The 23370-nt window shown below is 41.0% G+C and overlaps 1 protein-coding gene across 1 annotated transcript in view; it reads left to right on the top strand.

Moving 5' to 3' along the window:
- LOC107113249 (kelch-like protein 14) overlaps positions 1 to 16623 on the top strand; it is a 52292-nt gene extending 35669 nt beyond the window's left edge. Inside the window, exons 5-8 of the mRNA XM_015414550.1 lie at positions 7975 to 8165; positions 8258 to 8416; positions 15501 to 15658; positions 16483 to 16623. Of these exons, the coding sequence (XP_015270036.1) occupies positions 7975 to 8165; positions 8258 to 8416; positions 15501 to 15658; positions 16483 to 16623 (649 nt within the window). The remainder of the gene's footprint in view (positions 1 to 7974; positions 8166 to 8257; positions 8417 to 15500; positions 15659 to 16482) is intronic.
- The last annotated feature ends 6747 nt before the right edge of the window (positions 16624 to 23370 follow it).

Here is a 23370-nt window from a genome sequence, read left to right on the forward strand (position 1 = left end):
CAAACCTAGCTCCTCCTCCTTCCCCTTTTTTCTCCTAGTTTAACAGTACTTACCTGTGGTATGCAAATACAGGTCTCTGTCTTAGCTGGAGTTAACTTTTTTTCCTAACTTAATACTGCTTTAGGATACCAGTTAGTGAAAGGCAAAAGCCATTGGGATCCAAGTGCAAATGATGTGAATACAGACGAAGCTAAACATAAATTTTACTATTCTTGCTTAATGAAAAGAAAAACATACAATTATAAAAAGAAAAAACCATGTAGAAAAGCTTTGAGTAAAATAATTTAAACTGATAGGGTCCCTCTTAAAGTATATTAGCATTGGTATGATAAGAAAGTTGCTTGTTTTGGCAGCACGTATACTAAAATTGATGTGATCAATAACAAATCTGGTATCTATTCTAAGACTGGCAATCAGATTTCAAGAGTATAAATTCATTGCCTGTGGGCATTAAGAAATAATTTCTTTTAACTTGCCTATGTAACTGCATTGTAAAAATTAGCTGAGATCATTATCATGACTTTTGCAGGACATGTAGCTGGACCAGCGTCTTTATCCACTGGAGTAATTTGATGTAATGTTATTAGACGTGGCAGTATATGTCTTGGGACCAGATGCATGTAGAGGAATGATTTCTAAACTGAATTTTTAGTGCAATATTTTATCATAGAGGACTTTTTATAGCAATTAAATTTTACATTAATTAACTTGAGCTCTATGACTCAAGTGTAATTTATTTAGTGGAAAAGAAGGATAGGAAACTTAATTTTTTTACTGTTGGGAGTTTGCCCATAAAAATGCACATTTAATCAAAAGAACGAAGCAGACTGGCTGTTTCATTTTCGCTCCTAACAGTGACACTATGTGGATGAAGTCAAGAATGCACATAGAAGAAACTTGTTCTATGATAGTGAGAATTTCAAAGACAAACCTGTATTTTCTATTTAAATCCGCCTGTGCTTGAAGTAGTGTGTACCTAAATACATATATCTCACTGATGTACATCTTTCTCTTTGCAATTTAGTGTATTTTACTGATCTGTCACAAAACATTTTCAATTCAGTTGGTATTATTGTGGGCTTGTAAAGCTTTCATATTGGTCTTGCTCATGTGTATACAGTGTGCTTACAAGGCCACTTCCCATTCATGTATTTAAATCACTCCTGCACATTGTGGCCATGTCAAAAGCATAACATGGAGAGAATTTCTGAGAAGAATCTATGTACTCTGAGAATGTAAGGAGAGCTCAGCAGCACTATAAAATTCCATGAACTCTCAGAGGCTTGAGCAGTCTAAATTTCCCTCCTATCCCCCCCCCCTTTAACAGTCTGTCTGCTGTTCTCATCCTTCTGTGCCTACTGGAGCAAGTTCAGCCCTCCTCAGGATGTTGGGGGAGGGTTAGTTGGCAAAATCATGTTTTTCTGCAGACCTAGGGAAATCATGCCTTGTCTATGGGTGGTCTGTTGTTGCTGCTTTCATAAATCTCACCATCCAGTGGGTTTCTTAGCAGAGTTACACCATCCTATGTTCATTGAAGTCAGAAAGGTATAGCTATGTTTAAGAATGCACTGCTGGTTTGCTATTAAATATGGTGTTATTATGCATCTATAGACACCATGGAGCTGCGGTGGCTCAAGTGGTTAAGACGCTGAACTGCAGGCTGTGGAAGGTCGGTAGTTCAGCAGTTCAAGACCCGAGTGTGCCGCATGACAGAGTGAGCTCCCGTCTCTAGTTCCAGCTCCTGTCAACCTAGCCGTTCGAAAGCAAGAAATTGCAAGTAGATAAATAGGTACCACTTCAGTGGGAAGGTAACAGCGTTCCGTGCACCTTGGTGTTTAGTCATGCCGGCCACATGACCACGGAAATGTCTTCGGACAGCGCTGGCTCTTCGGCTTTGAAACGGAGATGAGCACTGCAGCCCTAGAGTCGTATTCGACTGGCTTTCGAGCAAGGGAACCTTTACTTCACCTATAGACACCACAAGAGAACCTCAAAGAAGTTTTTGGGGTCTAGTGTGTTTTGCTCAAAATAAAACATCACCCATTAAAATGTCTTCTATCATGGTTTAGAAGTGGGAATGACTTTTTTAAAAAACACTTTGAAACGGGGGTGGGGGAGAGAAATAGAGGGAATGGACCAAGATGCCCTTTTCTCTTGTTGTCAGTCATCTGCTTTTACTATTGAAAGTGTAAGGAGCTTTAATGTTCCTAGGTAGATCTCATCACAAGCACTTGTGAAGATGGGATACGATCTCTCTTCTTGTCGGCAAAGCTCTCATTCATTCAGTGCAGTTGGTAAAAGAGTGTGAAAATAACACTGTCAGCCATTGCAGATCCCTGAAGGAGATCTTCATTTTCTTTTGAATACGGCACAGACTCAGGCCCCTTCAGCACACAGAAGAGGATTACATAAACAGCACCTAAGGAACTAATGCTTCCTGGACCCGGCTCTAGGTGTAGTGGTTTGGTGTAGAGCCCGTTTGGTATAGTGTTTGGAGTGTGGACTCTAATCTGGAAGAACCGGGTTCGATTCCCGGGCGTGGCCAACTTGGGAGCCAGCCGGAACTCCGTTCCTGTGCGTTTCTGCCCAAAACTAGCCCTGTTGTTATTACTATTATTTCAATATAAACATACACGCACACACAAATTCCCCAGTACTTTTACAAGAAATCATAATAAGCAAATGGGTATATCTTAACATGGGAGCTATGGTGGCTCAAGTGGTTAAGACTCTGAACTGCAGACCGGAAGGTCGGTAGTTCAGCAGTTCAAGACCCAAGTGCCGCATGACGGAGTGAACTCCCGTCTCTGGTCCCAGCTCCTGCCAACCTAGCAGTTCGAAAGCAAGAAATTGCAAGTAGATAAATAGGAACCACTTCGGTGGAAAGGTAACAGCGTTCCATGCGCCTCAGCATCTAGTCATGCTGGCCCCATGACCACGGAAACGTCTTCGGACAGCGCTGGCTCTTTGGCTTGGAAACAGAGATGAGCACCGCACCCTAGAGTCGGATTCAAATGGCTTTCGAGCAAGGGAAACGTTTACCTTTATATCTTAACAAATTTAATAAATAAATCAGGTTCCATAAAGCTGACCCTACTAGCCCTTTGATAGTATGTTAATTTAGATAATAGTGCAATACGCCAAATCTTATTAAACCATTCACTGATAGTTGGAGACTCTTTTTCCAGTTTAGTGCAGTAAGCAGCCTTGCTGCTGTAAATAAACTTAGTACTAATTCCAAATCTGAATCATCTACATAACCACTCAAAAAACCCAGAAGTATTAATTTTGTTTCAAAAAGTATTTCCCTACCCAGCATTTAATAATGTAATTTACCACAGTCTTCCAAAATGTTTGAATCTTAGGGCAAGACCAGAAAATATGGAACACATCTGCAGAGGAACTATTACATTTCCAACTTTTATCCTCTGTTGTACTATATATAAGGGTTAATTTATAAGGATGGGTACCAACTGACTCACAAGCCAAAATTTGGGCTGAACTGGGGCGAGTTTGGAGGTTGGGAACCAATGTTCGGGGAAAGCACATTCCCCAAACTTTTACTGAACTTTTGGCCAGTTCGGCTTCTCTGGGCCAGTCGTTTAAACCTAACAGCTGAGTGGTGTGGGGTCCTTCAAAGGGGGGGAGCAAAACCAAAGGGTTAAATGAAGCCCTTTCCAGGGTGATCCCACCCCCTTTCTCCCAGCTGCAGCGAGCTGTGGCCAGGAGAAAGGGAAGGAAATCCTTTCCTGGGTGATCCTGAGCTGCAGCTGGGGAAAAGGCGGAAGGCCCACCCACCCCTCTTTCTTCCAGCTGTGGCTTGCTGTGGCCGGGAGAAAGAGGGAACCAGACTTACCGGTTCGGTTTGGGTGGGGCCTGTTTGGTTCAAGGGTGCCTTGAACCAAAGTGCCTTTTTTAGGTTCATGCCCATCCCTACTAATTTATGGGGAGCTAGGTACCATTGAAGAAGTAATTTATAGATGTTTTCTTTAAGACTAGATTACAGTATTCTAAGAACAGCTCTTTCCCAAAATTAACCCCATTCCTCTTTTATATTTTAATTTGCAAATCCTTTTCCTATTTTCTAGTATAGCTCAATGGATTACTGTCCATATTAATTAGCCAAGAATACAACAATGCAAGAGCATCTTTGACGTTACCAATGAACAATAATTCAAAAGATGTTTTAGATCTTAAAACTGCATATTTCCTGTATCTTGTATCTGTTCATTAAAGAATACTGATGTCATCGGTGACAAACTCAGACTAAAGCTACCCTTTAACTTATACCAAACTGCCAATACTAAATAGATAGTGGAATTATTCCAAGTCAATTTTCTGTTATCATACCAAATTAGAGCTTTCAATTTTAAACTATCTTTAAGAAAAGTTTCAAAATATTGGTCTTTATCACATCTGTACCATTCAATCATTTCAGCTAGCCTAACGTCCTTATAATATGTAGTAATATGAGGTACTCCTAGCCCTCCTTTAACTCCTGATCTTCTTAGAGTTTTCATAGCCACACTTGGATTTTTTTCCTTAACCATTATGGGTGTGCTTTGCACTTGGAACTCAGAAGACAGATGAGACTTTGTTGAGAGTTAGCCAGATAAACCCTTGTTGGAGGGCAAGAATGTAATGCAAGGAAAGTTGTTCTATTTGCAGTAGTGCAGAAAGAAGAAAAAAATGATAATTGAAGGGAAAAAAATCTGATGATGTGGTTCTCTTAGTAAATTGGGAACAATGACCCTTGAAGGACCATAAAGAAAGCGAATGTCAAGATAATTTATTATTGTTACATTATCTATCCCATTTTTTACTTTGTCTTACTGAGTTGTTATATCCTTTCTGTAGTACTGAATGTCCCAAATATTAATGAGCCTCTTTTTATATCCTTCAGTGGCAGTAAAATCAGCACATACTTTTTAAAGTAAACTGTAGTCTCACCTGGTCTGTTTGTGTGTATTAATTGGGAATACCAGAAAATTATTTTTCTGAAGGACTGCGTAGCATCACCACACAGGAGAATGCTTTCTGTACAATGGACACAGAGATGTTTATATGAACAGAAAACTCTCAATCTTCAGGAGCATTTTTTTTACATTAAAGAAAACAGATCTTGCTTGTGAGTCCCTATGTGTGTTCACTGCAACCCTCTTCAGGGCTGACAAATGCTCTGTCTAAGCTGTGGAGTCTTGTGAGCAAAAATTCTACTTTGTGAGCTACTGGCATTTAAGTTGTGAGCAAGCGATTTGGCTACTGCATAAATTAGTTTGCTCTGGAGCCATCCTTCCTGAGCTCAGACAAAAATGTGTGAGCTGGGGGCTAAAAAACTGTGAGCTAGCTTACACTAACTCAGCTTAGAGGGAACTGGCATGACTGAACAAGATTCAAAGCCGTTGCTTGGTGCAGCAGAAGAGGCACTTTGCCATTCATTAAGGGAGATCAAGAAATGAAGGTATGGTACACAATTAAGCAAGGTTTCTTAAAACACTCCTAGTACATGACCTGTTTAGTGCTACTTATACAGTATTCATGCAGTGAATATTGTTCTGTTCTTTAGAAAATGTCATTTGTCCATTCCTTTCACCATAAAGTGCTCCTTGTACCACTATATCTCTTGTGCTGGAGGCAGGGGGGCAGGCTTCAAAGGGTATGTGTATTTGCACTCTAGTTTTGAACAGTTTGTTTTTTAATTAAAAGGAAGATGGTGTCAGAAACAAACTGGACACCATTGTAGAGTATGAGCGTGTAACTCATCTGAAATGATATATTGTTTAATAAGAACATAAGAGAAGCCAGTGTTGGATCAGGCCAATGGCCCATCCAGTCCAACACTCTGTCACGTAGCGGCCAAAAATACCAGGTGCCATCAGGAGGTCCAGCAGTGGGGTCAGGACACTAGAAGCCCTCCCACTGTTGTTCCCCCCAAACACCAAGAATACAGTGCATCACTTGACCCAGACTAAGAGTTGATATCTTGTGGCTAATAGCCACTGATGGACCTCTGCTCCATATCTTTATCTAATTTTCTCTTGACGCTATCCATGCTTGTAGATGCCACCACCTCCCTTGGCACTGAATTCCATATGTTAATCGCTCTTAGGGTGAAGAAGGACTTCCTTTTATCCGTTCTAACCCGACTGCTCAGCAATTTCATTGAGTGCCCACGAGTTCTTGTATTGTGAGAAAGGGAGAAAAGTACTTCTTTCTCTACCTGCTCTATCCCATGCATAATCTTGTAAACCTCGATTATGTCACCCCTCAGCCGCCATTTCTCCAAGCTAAAGAGCCCCAAGCGCTTTAACCTTTTTTCATAGGGAAATTGTTCCAACCATTTGATCATTCTAGTTGCCCTTTTCTACACTTTTTCCAGTGCTATAATATCCTTTCTGAGGTGTGGTGTCCAGAACTGTACAGAGTATTCCATATGAGGTCACACCATCTATTTATACAGGGGCATTATGATACTGGCTGATTTGTTTTCAATTCCCTTCCTAATAATCCCCAGCATAGCGTTGGCCTTTTTTATTGCAGTTGCACATAGTTTCAATATTTTCATTAAGTTATCTACTACGACTCCAAGATCTCTCTCTTGGTCAGTCTCTGCCAGTTCGAACCCCATGAATGTGTATTTATAGTTAGGATTTTTGGCCCCAATGTGCATCACTTTGCACTTGGCCACATTGAACCCCATTTGCCACGTTGATGCCCACTCGCCCATCCTCGACAGATCCCTTTGGAGTGCCTCACGATACTCCCTGGTTTTCACCACCCTAAACAATTTTGCGTCATCCGCAAATATAGCCACTTCATTGCTTACTCCCAACTCCAAATCATTAATGAACAAGTTAAAAAGCATCAGACCCAGTACTGATCCCTGTGGTACCCCACTGCTTACCACCCTCCACTGTGAAAATTGCCCATTTATACTCACTCTCTGTTTCCTATTAACTAGCCAGTTTTTGATCCTCAAGAGGACTTGTCCTTTTATCCCATGACTATTGAGCTTACTTAGGAGCCTTTGATGAGGAACTTTACCAAAAGCTTTCTGGAAGATGAGGTAAATGACATCTACTGGGTCCCCCGTGTCCACATGTTTGTTCACCCCCTCAAAGAACACTAACAGGTTAGTGAGACAAGATCTTCCCTTACAGAACCCATGCTGAGTCTGCCTCAATAGTTTTTGTTCATCAGTGTGCCTACTAATTCTTTCCTTAATAACAGTTTCCACCAACTTACCCTGTATGGAAGTCAGACTGACTGGCCTGTAATTTCCCGAATCTCCTCTGGAACCCATTTTAAAGATGGGGGTGACATTAGCTACCTTCCAGTCTTCAGGAATGGAGGCAGATTTTAATGAAATATTACATATTTTTGTCAGGAGATCCACGAGTTCACATTTGAGTTCTTTCAGAACTCTCGGATGTATGCCATCCGGGCCTAGTGATATATCAGTTTTTAAGTTGTCTATCAGTCATAGGACCTCCTCTCTCGTCACCTCAATCTGACTCAGGTCTTCCAACACCCCTCTCAAAATCAGCAGTTCTGGAGTGGGCAAGCACTTCTCATCTTCCACAGTGAAGACAGAGGCAAAAAATTCATTCAGTTTCTCAGCCATTTCCCTATCATCCTTCAGTAATGGAGGTAATTGAGACACAGAATCACCAGTTACATCACATCTCCAAAATAGATGAGACAATGGCTATATCAGTTCATACCTGAAAAGGTTGTGTTATAATTGCAATAGAAATGCAGACATCGGTACAAATGAGCAATGTTAAAAACTGGGATGATACCAAGGGAAAAAAGGGAATGCAGCTCTCTGGGAGAAATACAGTCTGGTTCCTCAGGAATAAATGAGTAAGCAAATGAACCTAACAGCTGACTTGTTCCATAAAACAGAATGACAGAATGAATTTTGGTTAATAGAAACTAACTGATCAATTTTGTTTTTGTTTTTTTCTTCAGGAGAGCCAGTTTTTATGCCTGTCGACTTGAAAAAAACTTGTATGTGATTGGTGGAAGAAATGAAAGTGGGTACTTGTCTAGTGTGGAGTGCTATAATTTAGAGACAAATGAATGGCGTTATGTATCTTCCCTACCACAGCCTTTAGCAGCACATGCAGGAGCTGTACATAATGGCAAAATCTATATTTCAGGCAAGTAGTTCTCTTGATCTCAAAACCCACTAAATTTTTCTTCTAAGGTGGTATCTTCAGCTGAATGAATGAAAATACTTTTTTATTTGTAGGAGGAGTTCACAATGGTGAATATGTCCCCTGGCTGTACTGCTATGATCCTGTTATGGATGTCTGGGCAAGAAAACAAGACATGAACACAAAGAGAGCCATCCATACACTGGCTGTAATGAATGATCGACTGTATGCAATTGGAGGAAATCATTTAAAAGGTCACATTCTTAATAGCAGAAAGAAGTAATGTCTTGTCTGTTTTGATAAACACAATTTTTGTTGGCTAGTCATAGTTAACTAAGTTAAAAACCCTGCCACACATTATAGCATGATGCTTCAGCTAGTATTTAAAACAATATATATAACAGTACATTAAATAAATGAATAATGAATGCTTTAGATCATATAGATTGGAACTTCTATTACTCAGAAACCATGAATTCACTATAACAAACAGATTATTTTTTGCCTCAATTTTTCCCCCCATAAATTATCTTTCCAGATAAGATATGCAGCTAAGAAGGAAGCTGCACCCAGAGCTCTGTTAATAAACATCTCCCAGATTTAAGAGGGAAATCCCTTAAATATTTAATATTTTAAACCCATTATTTGTCTTAAACATTGCAAATGTCAACACTAAAAATTAAAGGGACCTTTTCAAAGGGATCTTATTGTGCAAACTCTGTTTGACTGCAATGCTTTTTCTTCTTAATAGTCTACCTGCTACAGCTAAGTCTTTGATAGTTTCTCATTCTTGATACTGGACCCATATTACATCTTATTTATTTCAAACAATTTTAAGCTGCTACATGGATGTTATTCAGATCCTTTACAAAACTAGGGGGGAAACAATAAAATCAGTAAAAACATAGACCTAATACTATTTATAAAATTTCAAATAAATTCTTACATATTTATATGGAACAAAATCTATATACTAATAGCCAAAGTCCCCATTTCATGCAGATACTTATTTCCACCAACAGAGGTCTCACTCTCCCCCAACTGCTTTCTCTGCCGATTCAGGGGACTCCCTGGGTCTTCAGAAAAATCTAAAAAGTTTAAAAAAAAAACCTCAGGGAGGGTTAAATTCCCCCCAATACCTTTTGAAATGGCCTCCGCAGGGATCTACTCCAGGCATCCACAGTGAGAGATTAGAATGTTTAAGGGGGAGGCTTCTAACTAGTTCTGTCAGTAAAAGGCAGGGGGATGGGGAAGGGCCCTTCCCAGGCCTATTTTGGCCTTTCAGAGAGGGGACCTTGGGGCCAGGCCTGACTAGAATTACCGGTGCCAGACTGGGGAATTCCTTGAGATTCTCTGGTGGACTCTAAGGAGGGCTGGGTTTGGGAAAGGGAGAGGCCTCAGCTGGGTATAATGCCATAGAGTCCACCCTCCAAAACAGGGAGACAAATCTCCGCTGTCTAGAGTTCAGTTGTAATTCTGGGGGGTCTCCAGGAGGTTGGCAATCCTAGTCCTGGCAGCAGTCTAGGGTTGCCAAGTCCCCCCTGGCCACCAGCAGAGGATGGGGGGTGATAAGGTTACCAGATCCAGGCTGGGAAACTCCTGGAGAATTGGGGGTGGACCCTGGGGAGGACAGGGACCTCAGTGAGGTTCAATGCCATAGAGTCCACCCTCCAGAAAATCCTCCATGGGATCCTCCACCCTCCATGAGAAGTTATCTTTGTAGTCTGGAGATGAGCAGTAATTCCAGGGGATCCCCAGATCCCACCTGGAGGCTGGCATTCGTAGGCCTGGCAGCACCCTCTAAGTGACTTGATACCACCTCACTTGCATGATTCAACTAGGCCTGACTGCTTGCTACTCTTCAGCAGCAGCTACCCTATGACAGCCAGTGTGGTGCAGCAATTAGAGCTTCAAAGTAGGGTCTGCAAGACCCAGGCTCAGATCCCCATCTTGCAGTGGAAGCTGACTGGGTGATGACTTTTGGACCAGTCACATACTTTCAGCCTAACCAACCTCACAGGATTGTTGTGCAGATAAAAAGGAGGAGAGAATAATGCAAGCTGCTTTGGTCCCCACTGTGGAGAAAGACTGTAATTTTCTTAGATAGAGGCTGTGGGGGAGGGGGGGGAGATGGAAAGCTGAAGACAGAGAGGCAGATAAAGGTAGGGTGGCTGTTGGGTGTGAAGGAAATAAGGTTGCCAGCTCCAGGTTGGGAAATTCCTGGACGTTTGAGGGATGGAGCCTGGGGAAAGTAGGGTTTGAGGAGGGGAGGAACTTCAGACTGGTATAATGCCATAGACTCCGACCCTCCAAACCAGCCATTTCCTCCACGAGAACTACCATTGCCAGCCTCCAGGTGAGGGCTGGAGATCACCCAGAATTACAACTGTTGTCTGGGTAACATAGATCAGTTGCCCTGGATAAAATGGCTGCTTTGGAGGGCTGAGTCTATGGCATTACTATGGCATTATACCCTGCTGAGACTGCTTCCCTCCCCAAGCCTCACTGTCCCAAGGCTCTGCCCCCAAATCTCCAGGAATTTCCCAACCTGGAGCTGGCAGCTCTAAGGTGAATGGATCTCTGTAGCTGGGAGAACCATTGTGATTCCTGGACTCTGCCACTGATGTTGTGGGGAGGGGGAGGAAGCAGGTGGGTGGCTGGGAGCACTACCACCACTGCTGCTGCTGTGAGGGGTGGGGGAAGAAGCAGGCAGGTGGCTGGGAGAGTGATGGGGGCAGAAAGAGAGAGATGGGGTGGGGGGGAAGAAAGTGATGAGATGGGGAGGCAGAAAAACAAAGAGAATGGTGAGGGGGCAGACAGAGGAAGGAAATAACATACATGGAGGAGAGACAGAGAATAAGAAAAGGGGGCAGAAGGGAAAAGGAGTGTGAGAGAGGTAGGGGGAGGCAGGAGGAAGCAAAGGTGTGAGGAATAGGATAACCATCCCACAAGTTTCTTGCAGGTCTCTACTTGTATAATTATAATAGCAACAGTTAACATAACAGCCATTAAAGAATGATAATTTAACAGATCCATATTGTCACCAAATACCTGGGGAAATAATGCCTTCACTGGAACCTAGAACTCAAAGAATAGTAGGTACTACCTAAATAGGCATTTGGGGGGTGGGGTTCTATAGAGGAAGTGCCACCATAGAAAAAAAAACCTGGCTCATTTTGCACAAGGAGCTGCTCCACCGTCATGCCTCCCTTTGCCCCATTTCCATTGGTCAATTTCCCACTTGAAGCCATTCGGCCGCATTTTGACCCGCGGCTTTGCACTATTTTCCCCACAGCTTCATGATCCTGTTTTTTTGAGGATCACAAAACCGTGGGGAAAATTGGGTGAAGCCGTGGGTCAAAATGCGGCCGCGTGGCTTCAAGTGGGGAATTGACCAATGGAAACGGGGCAAAGGAAGGAACGACGGCGGCACAACTCCTTGTGCGAAATCAGCCCCTATCTCTTACAGTTACGTACCTTGCTTCTGAAGTGGAGGGTGGCAGAGATCAGGGCCTCTAGCAATGATCTAGCCAATAGCATTTTTTTTAAATTCTGGCAAGATGAGTTCCCATAATGCTATACTTGTTAACTGTCTTGCAGATGCACTATGCATCAGCTGAAGTTTCCAAATGACAGTCCTACAAAGAGTATGTTACAGAAATCTAATCTGGTCAGAGCACGGTCAACAAAAAAGGAGGAAAGTCTACAGAGGAACCCAAAATAAATGTTTTATATATTCCACTATGTTTTGAGATCACTATCTTTATTAGGGGTAGCTATTATTTTACAGAGTGCTGTGCAAATAACTGTCTTCCAAAGCATATAGCTTTTTCCTCAAGAAATTTGTAAATCACCTTGCCCATGCCTCAGTTAATAAATAGGAGTTACTTCAATGAAGAGAGTGATCTCAGAACATGTCAGATTATATTACTATTTATTTTGGGGTACATTTAACTAGCCAAGTCTTACTTTCTGGGAAGGAACACAGCAAACCAACCTAAACTAATTAAAGGCACTACTAGCCACAAATGAAACTTAAATGCCCAGGTTTAGACATAAATCTAACATTATGCCCAAGTTACAAACTTGTTCCTTTAGAGGGAGTGCCACCCCATGTAAAACAGATTGATTTCTCACTTCCTAGTCAGCTATACTGTCAACCAACAACACTTCAGTCTTTTTGGATTGAACATTAGTTTACAGGTTTACATTTTCCTCCACATCTCTGGACAACCACTGTCAGTGGTTTCATGTTAGATGTTGAAAGTCATGCAGGACAGAATAGAATGTTGCAGAGTCCTATATAACAAATACAAAGGGACTGAATATTGTCTCCAGCCCCATCTTCTGATATGTTTCAGCCAGATAGAATTGGTTCCCTTTACAACTATGGCCCATTACGCACACACATGTTAATGCAGATTTTCAGAGCAGTAAGCCTTTAATCTTGACTTTGGATTCTTTGCCTGACTTACCATTCTTTTTCCTCCGGTGTATTTATTCTGCAGCTACAATTTTAAAAATGCACTTTTCTAAATCAGGAATGTCACTTGTGACGTGTGAGATTTAAAAAACACAGTTTTCTAAATCAGGAATGTCACTTGTGACGTGTGAGGGGTGGTGTCCAAAAGGTTTTTTTTTTAATTATGTAATTGCCCTATTGCAGCTGTGTCCAGCAAGTACCTTCCATTTAAATCTTCATGGTTCAGGTTTTGCGCATGCAATTTAGCGTTAGTTCGTTGAACTTGGCCAGGGATCCTGGAGGGGTGGGGTTTTTTGCCTCTTCTCCTATTTGATCTTGCACACTGGTCGTGAGCTTGGTGGAAGGATGGCGGAAGGTGCAGCGTGGCCGGAATGACCTTGATGTGGGTGGGGGAGTGACCTTCAAGGGACAGCAAAAGGGCAGGGGGGAAATCCAAGGGAATCCGCACGCTCTTGAATTACCTTTGACTCAGAAGCGAAACATCGGCACAAAAGCACTTTCAGAAAACCTGGGAAAATAGCCCCCCCCCCATTTTGTTCAATTTGGTGGCACAAGGCCAGCGAACTGAGCACTGAAGGGAAGAAAATCAATGCAGAACAACAAAGAAAAAGGGGATTCTCTGCTGTGTTATCAGCCACTGTGAAAAATGGGAGTCACATGATCTTATAATATGGGGGAATATGTTTTGTGTACAGACTGCAGGGTAGAACCTAATGACACCAGCACTGCAAGCTGTGGTCACTGGCAATGTGTGTGTGTGAAAGTTCAGCTGCAACGCCACTATGCTTTGCACAGGGCTGCAATTTGTATGAGGGAGGAGTCCTCTGGCAGAAACTCTGGAGAGCTTTTTTAGTCTTGTGCCACTAAACTGAAAAAATTGGGGGGTATTTTTTTACCCTAGCACAGCTGCATAGTAACACTAATTTCCTGCCCTTCCTTGCAGATTTTGTGTGGTTTTCTCTGTGATTCTCCTATTTGATCTTGCACACTGGTCATGATCTTGGTGGAAGGATGGCAGAAGGTGCAGTGTGGGCGGAATGACCTTGATGTGGGCGGGGGAGTGACCTTCGAGGGACAGCAAAAGGGCAGGAGGGAAATCCAAGGAAATCTGCATGCTCTTGAATTACCTTTGACTCAAAAGTGAAACATCGTCACAAAAGCACTTTCAGAAAACCTGGGAAAATAGCCCCCCCCCCATTTTGTTCAATTTGGTGGCACAAGGCCAGCGAACTGAGCACTGAAGGGAAGAAAATCAATGCAGAACAACAAAGAAAACCCAACAGACATGCACGGTGAAAGCGAGGGAAAACACCCATGCATAATAGGCCAACGTTAGTCAACAGAAGGTTGCCATGTTCAGCGGTATCAAAAGCTACTGGAGAATCAGCATAATCTCTTCCCACATCTTTCTTAGGGCAATCAGAACAGTGTCAGTAGCAAAACCAAGGTAGAACCCAGATTGAAATGAGTCCACTTTTATCTGGGAAAGAATGGAGTTTCAGATTCTCTATTTGTTCTAGCATCTCTGTCTCTCACAAACAAACAAATGTTTGTGACAAATCAATAGTTGTTAATTTTGTGTGGGACTAAAGGAGGTTTCTTCAGGAGTAGCCTCGTGTTTCCTTCTTCAAGGCAGCCATGACAGCACCCATCTTCAACGTCCCATCCCTATCAGTATGCTGTAATAAGCCAAGATAGGTAAGGTTTGAGCAGAGTTGGTAAGATTCACCTCTCTAAGGAACTTGTCCAGATCATGAGAAGGCAACAATCAAAACTCATCTATTCTGATATAGTCCTACAGAACTCATGGTACTCAAATCAGAGCAGATGCAAGCAATTTCATTTGTGAAATGCTTAGCTTATAAATATTCTGAAATATATCTAGAGGTTAAGGTAGAGAAAACCCCTCACAATTTGGAAAAGCTCTGCTGGACAGCTTGGTAGAGACACTGTGCTAGTTGAGGAGTATCTGTGCTTCATCCCCTTCACTGCCACGAAGTGCATTCAATGTTGTGCTCTGATCTCATGCTGTCTACCAGCTAATTTCAGACTGTCCCCAGTTCCTCAGTAAACCATGGAGCAAATGGACTCTGCTTGGTGAGTGGCTGAAAGCAACCATTGTACACTGTTTCAATACTGTTCATGTATTAATTTTTCTCTATTGACCTAGTCCCACAGCCACAGAAATCAAGAACATAAAAATATCTCATATTTTAAATGTTTATAGTAACATATTAAATAGGTTAAGGGGACAGTCTCCTGAGAAATTCTCCTGCACAAGCTTCATTGGAATGAATTGGAGCTCCACGGTACGGTAGCACAGCTCCATTAATTTGAAACTAATTGCCCAAGAGGGCTTTTTTCCTGGATTGTGCCTCAGACCCTGGAAGATTAAAATCCCTTCTACAAATACATGTGATAAAAGAGAATAGCAAAAACAGTCTTTCAGTGCAAGGGACAGCTATAATGGAAGTCATTGCTGTAGGTTGTGGAGATGGTGATGGTCCAGGAGACAGAGATTTAAAAAGCAAACTCTACATTATCCTGATTTGATGAGCTGGTTTTGCCTCTAGTTTTTAAGGATACATTTATTCTAGTACAGGTGTTGTTTGTTTGTTTGTTTTTCATATTTATAGCCCACCCTTCCTCAGGGGCAGGTAACAACATATCAGCAATACAATAAATATAATTTTAAAAGGAAAACACAATGGTATTTTACTTTAAAATGGTGGTCGCAGGCATGAACAGAAATTGGTTGGCTGCGAGAGGTTTTTTGATGAGATTTGTTTTAAGAATTACCATACAATAATTTATAAATAAATGGTTTAAAATTATTCTGTAAATGTGTGATACAGGTTTTTCCCACCTTGATGTCATGCTTGTGGAATGCTATGACCCAAAAGGAGACCAGTGGAATATTTTGCAGACTCCCATTTTGGAGGGTCGTAGTGGTCCTGGATGTGCAGTCCTTGATGACAGCATTTACCTTGTAGGAGGCTATAGCTGGAGCATGGTATGTACCTGCTGTCTGTAAACAGCTCCTCTAAAATGGTAGCTGAAGCACACTGTGGCCATTCTCTCAGGGATGTTAATTAAATCACTGTCATAATCTTTGACAGCACCCAATTGATAACTTGTTTTAGATAATTGCCAGTAGTCATGTCTTCTAAAAACAGGACTACAGTGATTGTGAGGGGTGGGATTTTAAAACAATCAGAAAGATTTCTAGCATGCTGTACTGTATGTGCAGAACATACAACTGTATGCTTTTAAGTTCAGCATAGTTAGTGTATGCTTTAATTTCAGCATAGTTAATCCTTTGCGCCAGTGGAAAGTTACAGTTATTCTGGGGACAGTGCTCCTCCCTATACTGAACAGAGAAGATTAGACTCCTCCCCACAAAACATTGGTATTGCTCCATCGCTGAAGCGTTGTGTTTGGAGGATGCCAGAGAAGACGTTACTTTAATAGGGCTGTTCTCTCCTTGGAGATAAATCTTTGAAATCTACTTCATACCTTTTGGGAGGAAGAAAAAACTGATGCATTGGGCTTCTTCTCAGTTATTCCAGATATCTGGTTCTATAGCTTTGGTACTCCCAGGGTGAGCGTAAATGTGATATCGTTCTGTCAGCCATCCATACTGAGGTCCTGGTATACATCCCAATTTTAAAGATAGGAAATTGTGTCTGAACCCGTATGACTTGTTTGCACGTGGTTGTTATGAAGATTACACTTGCTTGAACAATCAAGGAGCAGTTCTTATCTCGTTTAAGTCAGCTATGTTGGGCGGGAGTGTTGCGTATCAGCAAGTTTAATCATATCTGTATTGTATTACAGGGAGCCTACAAATCTTCCACTATTTGTTACAGTCCCGAGAAAGGCACCTGGACAGAGCTTGAAGGAGACGTAGCCGAGCCACTTGCAGGACCTGCTTGTTCTACTGTCATACTACCAGCGTGTGTGCCGTACAACAAATAACGTTCTGGCAGTGCTAAAATGGACACTGTTAAATTCTGAACAGTAATGAGGAATAGCATAAATATTTTAAAAGAACAGTGTTTCTGATACCACATATCACAAGACTCTACCCCACTACGTTCCCATTTATGATTTTAAAAAGACTAAGTGTTGTTCCCACCTCAGATAGAGACTGGTGTCTTGTCAGCCAAGTAGCTTAAAACGCATGGAACATTACACATGTTGACAGATAGCCACTTAAGATTGATCTTAACTTTTTTTCTGCTAAAGATCTTTATATTGATTCTAAATTAAAAGGGGGAAAATGCTAAACATCCAAATACCGCCTGAACTGAACGAGACTATTATTGTGCATCGTATTTTACCTGCATGGGATCTGTATTGAAGTCATGATGATGTTGTTCACATAAGTAATTCAGATCTGAGGTACTGAAAAGCACTGAAAAGGAGAATTGTCTCCCCCATTTGAATTCTAAACTATGGCTGTTTCACATGTTCTGCAAGCAATACAACATCAGAAGGAAGATCAGAAGAGTTAATGGCATAGTCGTGCTTCTGCTTTGAACAACAGTCTCTGTCTTGCACTCTGCTCTCAAAGATTTTTTTACTGGAAACCGTGTCAGGCAAAGACCTTTGGAGTGTGCAGCATATAAATATAAATATATTAAATAAATCCCCATGACTAGGTATAGGTAAAAAAAGTCAAAATCTGTTAGAGTTACTGTCACAATTAAAGTTTTAAGATTGGTGCCAATTCCTGTTCATATTTGCACGAGAGTTAATCCAGAGCAATTACCTTTGAAGTCCAGAGATTCTGATTTTATTCCTGCATAGAATAGAAGACATTTTGGCCTGAACAAATACATCTAGTTGGGTTGGTTTTTTTTAAGATTCAGATTATTTGTATAATAAATTCATAAATATCAATTGCTTGTTATCAGATGTTTCAGTCGTTTTGACTAACTGATTTGATGCATATTTCAGTTAGATACTTTTATCTCTAAAGGCAAGAGGACAGATTTGAAGGTAACTGGCACATGTATGATTTGTACTGTGTGATATTCAGGAGCCCTTGTCAGGTTCCTGTAATCCTCCTCTGATTTTCTTTTAATACATTAATTACTTTGTGCATGATACATGCAGCAGTGCATAACTAAATCGCAGCAGATTTCTTTCTTTTTAAAGAAAAAAGCTAGTCATGCCTAAATGTAGCCTTGATGTAGCCTTCTGACCAATCCCACGTTAGCACAATATAAAAGTTCAGACACTTCCTCAGTTCCAATGTCACCATATATACACACTGAGAATGCAAAACTTTGGCTGTGCCTCCACTCCTTTTGACATCCTTGCAGCAGTAATCAGGTCCCAGCCACCTTTGGATAATCCTTTAGATATGTGCATAGTAAATATTGATCCTCAGCTCAGTTAGACTAACTTTAACATAACTAAATCCTCTTCAATCTCTGTATTTCATGATGAAGACAGATGTAGCATGGAAACAGATCACGTGCATCCTTGAGCCATGAGGTAATCTTGGTTTCCTCCTGGCTGAAGGCTCATTAATTGCCTTATTCATTAAAACACTTTTTAAAAATGAATGCCAAATTGACTTGGAGGATGTGGGTGGAGAGATTTCTTGGTGGCATCACTTCTTCAGACTTTCCCCAGAACTCAGCACTGGGAAGGAATACTACATTTGGAATGAATGCAGTGAGGAAGCTGCTCTGAAAATGTTAGATCTGTCTTCACCCTCAGCTGAACTATGCTGTGTGTCAGACTTTGATCATAACTGTATTTGCTTAGAAATAAACAAAGGGACATAATTTCAACAAAGCTTATTTAGACACAGATGATTAGTTGCTTTTGTTCTTATGGACTGGCTTGTTGAAATAGTGCAAGCAGAAACTTGTACACAGTTGTACCAGATCGTATCGTATCTAATTTGTGCAAAAGTATTAATGTCACCTCAAAGCAGTACAGAATCATGCCCACCTAACCCAAATCTATACATGCAGATTGCAGTAATTATGATGCATAGGGTAAGAAGCAAAGAGACACCAAATGTTGGCTTCTGCTACAGTAAAAATAAACAGAAGGCACAAATCATAGTTGGCCAAAGAAAACAATTGGTAGGATATTGTTAGACTTACAGGAGCATCCTAAGTAGAACGACACTGTTCTAAGTCCATTGAAGTCAGTGGGCATAGGAAGGTACAATTCTACTTAGGATGACACTGTTAGGCTTCTAAGAAAGTGACAGAGATAATGGAGAATTAAGATTGTATGTCTTTGTTGTCCATTATTGTTATTTGCATAAAACTAGAAGAGATTCACTCTCCATATGTAGCAAATGAATTGCTGAGAGAGCTGCGCACTAAAAAGAATTAATATAGTGAAAATCCTGCTAAAGAGTTCCTGAAATGGAAGTGTTTGTCCTGGAATCTCAACCCATTTTTTTTCTATGTAGTGCAATATTGGTTAGTTTTGTATCTATTTGTGTTGTCCAGATCCAAGGAATTCTTTGTAAAATAATATTTTGTGCAATCATAACTTGGGAGTTTTGTTTAGAAATATATATGTGTATATAAATATATGAAAAGGAAGCCTGTTACTAACATTAAATGAGAGAACTTTTCATGGCATTTAAAACCAGGATAATGTCTGCCACTGAACATTGTCTCATGCCACTGTTAAAATGCCACTTTAATGGGAGGGGTTGGTGGTTTCTTGTCCATTTATGGGTTTTTTTTAAACAACAACAACAATAATTTAAAGCATTTATGAGGATTATATGTAAATCTTTCTAACTTTCTGAAAGGCATGACTATGAAAACCATAAAAGTTGCCAATCATGTAAATTATGTACAGTATTAGAATGTGTAAATGAAGCTTGCTTGTAGGGGGAGGGAACTTTAAATAAAACCTTATGTACTAATACAACTGTCTAACATCTCTGCTTATAAAAAGTGTGTGTTAAACACCCAACATTACATTCTGCAAAGTTCTCATCATCATATTTACGTGTAGAAATGCAAGTTATCCAAGAGCATCTTTCTGCTCTTGAGATACAGGTCAGCCTAAATGACTATTGAGACCTATGCATGCAAAAAAAGAATGCAGATATTTTGAACTGTGAATACCCATCATGATTTAAGAAGCCCTTAAAGGATTTTCCTTGTAACTGACACTGCAGAGCCAGAGGAAAGAAATGCAACACGTAAAAGTAGCATTATAACTGCATTTTTAGAACAAAGTTTGAATCCAGTTGAACCTTTAAGACCAATGAGGTTTTATTCAAGATATAAGCATTCATGTGCATGCACACTTCTTCAGATCCAATGAAATGGAAGTTAACAGTCCATACATATAGGTAGAGGGTGAGCAGCATATAAAAATAAGAGATTGGATTGCTCCCCACCCTTCACTACCTGGAGGAGTCTCAGAGCAGTTTATAATCTCCTTTCCCTTCCCCTCCCCACAACAGATACCCTGTGAGGTAGGTGGGGCTGAGAGAGCTCTTTTGAGAACTGCTCATGAGAGAACAGCTCTGAAAGAACACACCAGCAGCTGCATGTGGAAGTAGGAAATCAAGCATGGTTCTCCCAGATTAGAGTCTGCACTCCTAACCACTACACCAAACTGGCTGTCCCCCTACACATGATTAAGATGTTTAACAGATTCAAGGACCAAACAGGAATAACAAGCTTAGTTTACCAGCGTACCAGTTGTTTGGGTTTAATGTAGGGGGGGCATAGTGAAGGAAATAAATGTCATAATTGGATATTGCTGAGCAGACATATCCTTGACTGTGGAATGTTGAGAGTAATTACCTGAGACCCTCCCAATACTCTCCATCTGTCTCCTCTCAAGCATGGAGGCAACTTTACAGCATCTTCTTCTTTGAAGTGGGGCGATTGGCTGCATAGAGTTATTTCCCCTGTCCCCAGACCAGAGAAATACATTCCAATCTGCTATTCAATCTATACCTTCAATAAAACTTTGTTAGTCTTAAAGGTGCCACTAGACTCAAACTTTGTTCTGCTGCATTTTTTTAGTTTTAAACATTTAGCTGTTAAAAATGCTGGGATATATTTTTGTGTATGTGCCAGTGATACAAGAACAGAATATTTTGCTTTTTGTGTTTTGTTCCAGGTGTAAAATTCATAACAACTAAGAAGCTTTAGTTGTATTGGAGGTCAGGGTGGTTAGTGGGAGGGGAAGCTACATTAATGAATTCTAGAGCGCTTGTAATGCCATAAAAGATTCAGTTAATCTGCAGCATAGATGTTGATCAGTGAAACTGAACCCAGCTCCCTGGACCTTGTCAGATTTATTCTGTGCATGTCAGTGTTCCACACCAATTACAGATTTTAGAAGAGGTTGTCATGCAAAACTCTGTGCCCTCATATATAAGCCAACTCAGATGTAACTAAAATTAAAATCTGACTGTGGCAAATCTCTGTGATCCTGATATATGAAAATCCAAATAAATTATTTGTTAACAGAAATGAAAAAAAAAGGAAATTTCAAAATTACTTATGCAGGATTAATCCAGCTCAATGAATGCATCTTGCGTTGATTAATAAAGCATCCATGAATTGCAAAATAAAAATACAGAAGATGTTCAAACACATTATCTTTGTGCCCCTTACTGAAGCTAAAGAAGAATATATGCCCTGCAAGAGACGTGGCCACTCAGTGTATTATTTTAATTGTAAGGGACTGAATATAAAAACGGTTTCAGTTTTATCATTATCCCATTGGTTTTCATCTAACCAAATGGGAGTGGTTGTTTTTATCCTTTTACTTCTCTGAAAAACTAAGTTGTTTTACAAGTCAATAGCCATAGCTCAGACTAGTTTATTTTTCCTTCTCACATTTGTTCAGATGTAATGCCCTGTGTTCATTTTACAGATACTGTTCCAATATATAGATTCGGGCTATTGCCTCTCTGCATCCTATAATTTCATACTGTTTTGTTTCTTGATTTACTGCACAAATTTCCAGTAATTTTAATGAAATACTTATTTGGACTGTGATCAGGATTGAAATAGATTTTGCTCCTCCCACTGGATCGGGGGAGGGGGGAGATGTTCCTAGTCTCCCCTTTAGTGTGTCCATGTCCAAGTCAACTGACAGTTTGTGGCTGGGAGATACTGGGGTGACGCTACAGTCTTCAGCATTTCATTGCTGTGGCAAGATTCCCATAATGCAGTTTACTAATAGCATGCCAGTGCACAGGAGCTCCTGCTGGCTTCATTGAAGGTCACGACCTTAGATTTGAATTTTAAGCACCAGCAGCACCCTGGTAAGTGAAGACCTCACAGTATCCCAGTCTAGAGTGACAGCTAGGGTTAGACAATTCAGATGCTCCCTCATTGGCTGTGAGCTGAGTTCAGCACTGGAGATGAATAAAGTCTGGTGTCAGGCTGTGACATAGTTGAGATTAGGGCCAAGACTTCAGCTTTGTTCTTAGGCAAAGCCAATCCCCTCCCTGTACAATTCTAGTCAAAAGAGATGACAGAACTCCCATGTAAGTCTTTGCCTGTTTTTGCCTTTGGGAGCTGATGAAGCATCTGGCTTGGCAGGGCCCGTTGTTGTTTTTTCTTGGCATCTAGCACTGCACTTTAAATTTCTGTCACTAAGAGGCATATTCCACAGAGGGAGGCCTGCCTTCATACTATCACATGTATCCCAATCTAGAGGAGTGAATTTGTTCTTTACATATATGAAGGAATGAGAATGTCAGTCCATTCGTGACAGTTCTCCTAGCCCGATGTACTAAGATAAACGATCCAGTAGCAAGCTCTTCCCTGACTGTCATAGGACACCTGGTGACTGGGGTTGTCCTTTAAGATCAAGCTGGAAGTATCCATGCTTGGAATCCTAGAGATGCTGGAGCCCTAGGGTGACAGAAGCTGTGGCGAGATGCTGCACCTTCAGCAGTCTTAAAGAAGTAGGACATGGTAGCAGTCCCTGCTGTGAAGGCTGAGGGGAACTCAAGCAAGCAGATAAACAGAGCAAGTTTCCCACAGAACTAGGTGTAGCAGCCAGGTAAGTCTGATAGTTTCCCATGCAAATGACAAGCCTGATGTGGAAACCTTTATCGAGGAAAACAAAGGGATGCCTGCATGGGTGGAATCATTCAGGAACCTGAGAGGATATGGTATCCCAGCCCCACTTACGCGACTGTCTGGATTATTACTAAGCAAAAGTTTTACATTAAGATGGCAGCCAGTTTCCTCTGATGTGTTATATGAGCAATACTGTTAGATCGTGCTAACAAAGGACTCGTAGAGTGATTCAGCAAGTGATTCAGCTTTATTGGAAGTAACGAACAAGCACTCAACTCAGTAAGAAACCAGAACAGTTTAACATTGGGAGCTAGCCTCCTTTTAAACATTACCGGGCTAATATAGCCACGCCTATTTACATTTATCAACCAATGAGATTGATGAGTTAAAGACCAATAGGAGTCTTTCCCTCGCAGGGAATGGTACAGTTCTGATTGGTCGCTGTTGCAAAACGACCAATAGGAAGTTCGCTCAGAGGAGCCCTGGTTTGGCTCGAAGCTTAACATGGGAGTCCTATGAGGTGATTCATGTAATCGTTCCAATACATTACAATTCCTCCCCCCTAAGTTAAAACATCATACCCTTGTTTTATTATTTACATACAGTCAAGTCATGCCTTTGTACATCAGTTATTTCAAACACTTAATTACAATCATAGTCCTTGAGATAAGTC

Source organism: Gekko japonicus, unplaced genomic scaffold, assembly GCF_001447785.1.
Source record: "Gekko japonicus isolate JY-2015 unplaced genomic scaffold, Gekko_japonicus_V1.1 scaffold559, whole genome shotgun sequence".
Lineage (NCBI taxonomy): Eukaryota > Metazoa > Chordata > Lepidosauria > Squamata > Gekkonidae > Gekko > Gekko japonicus.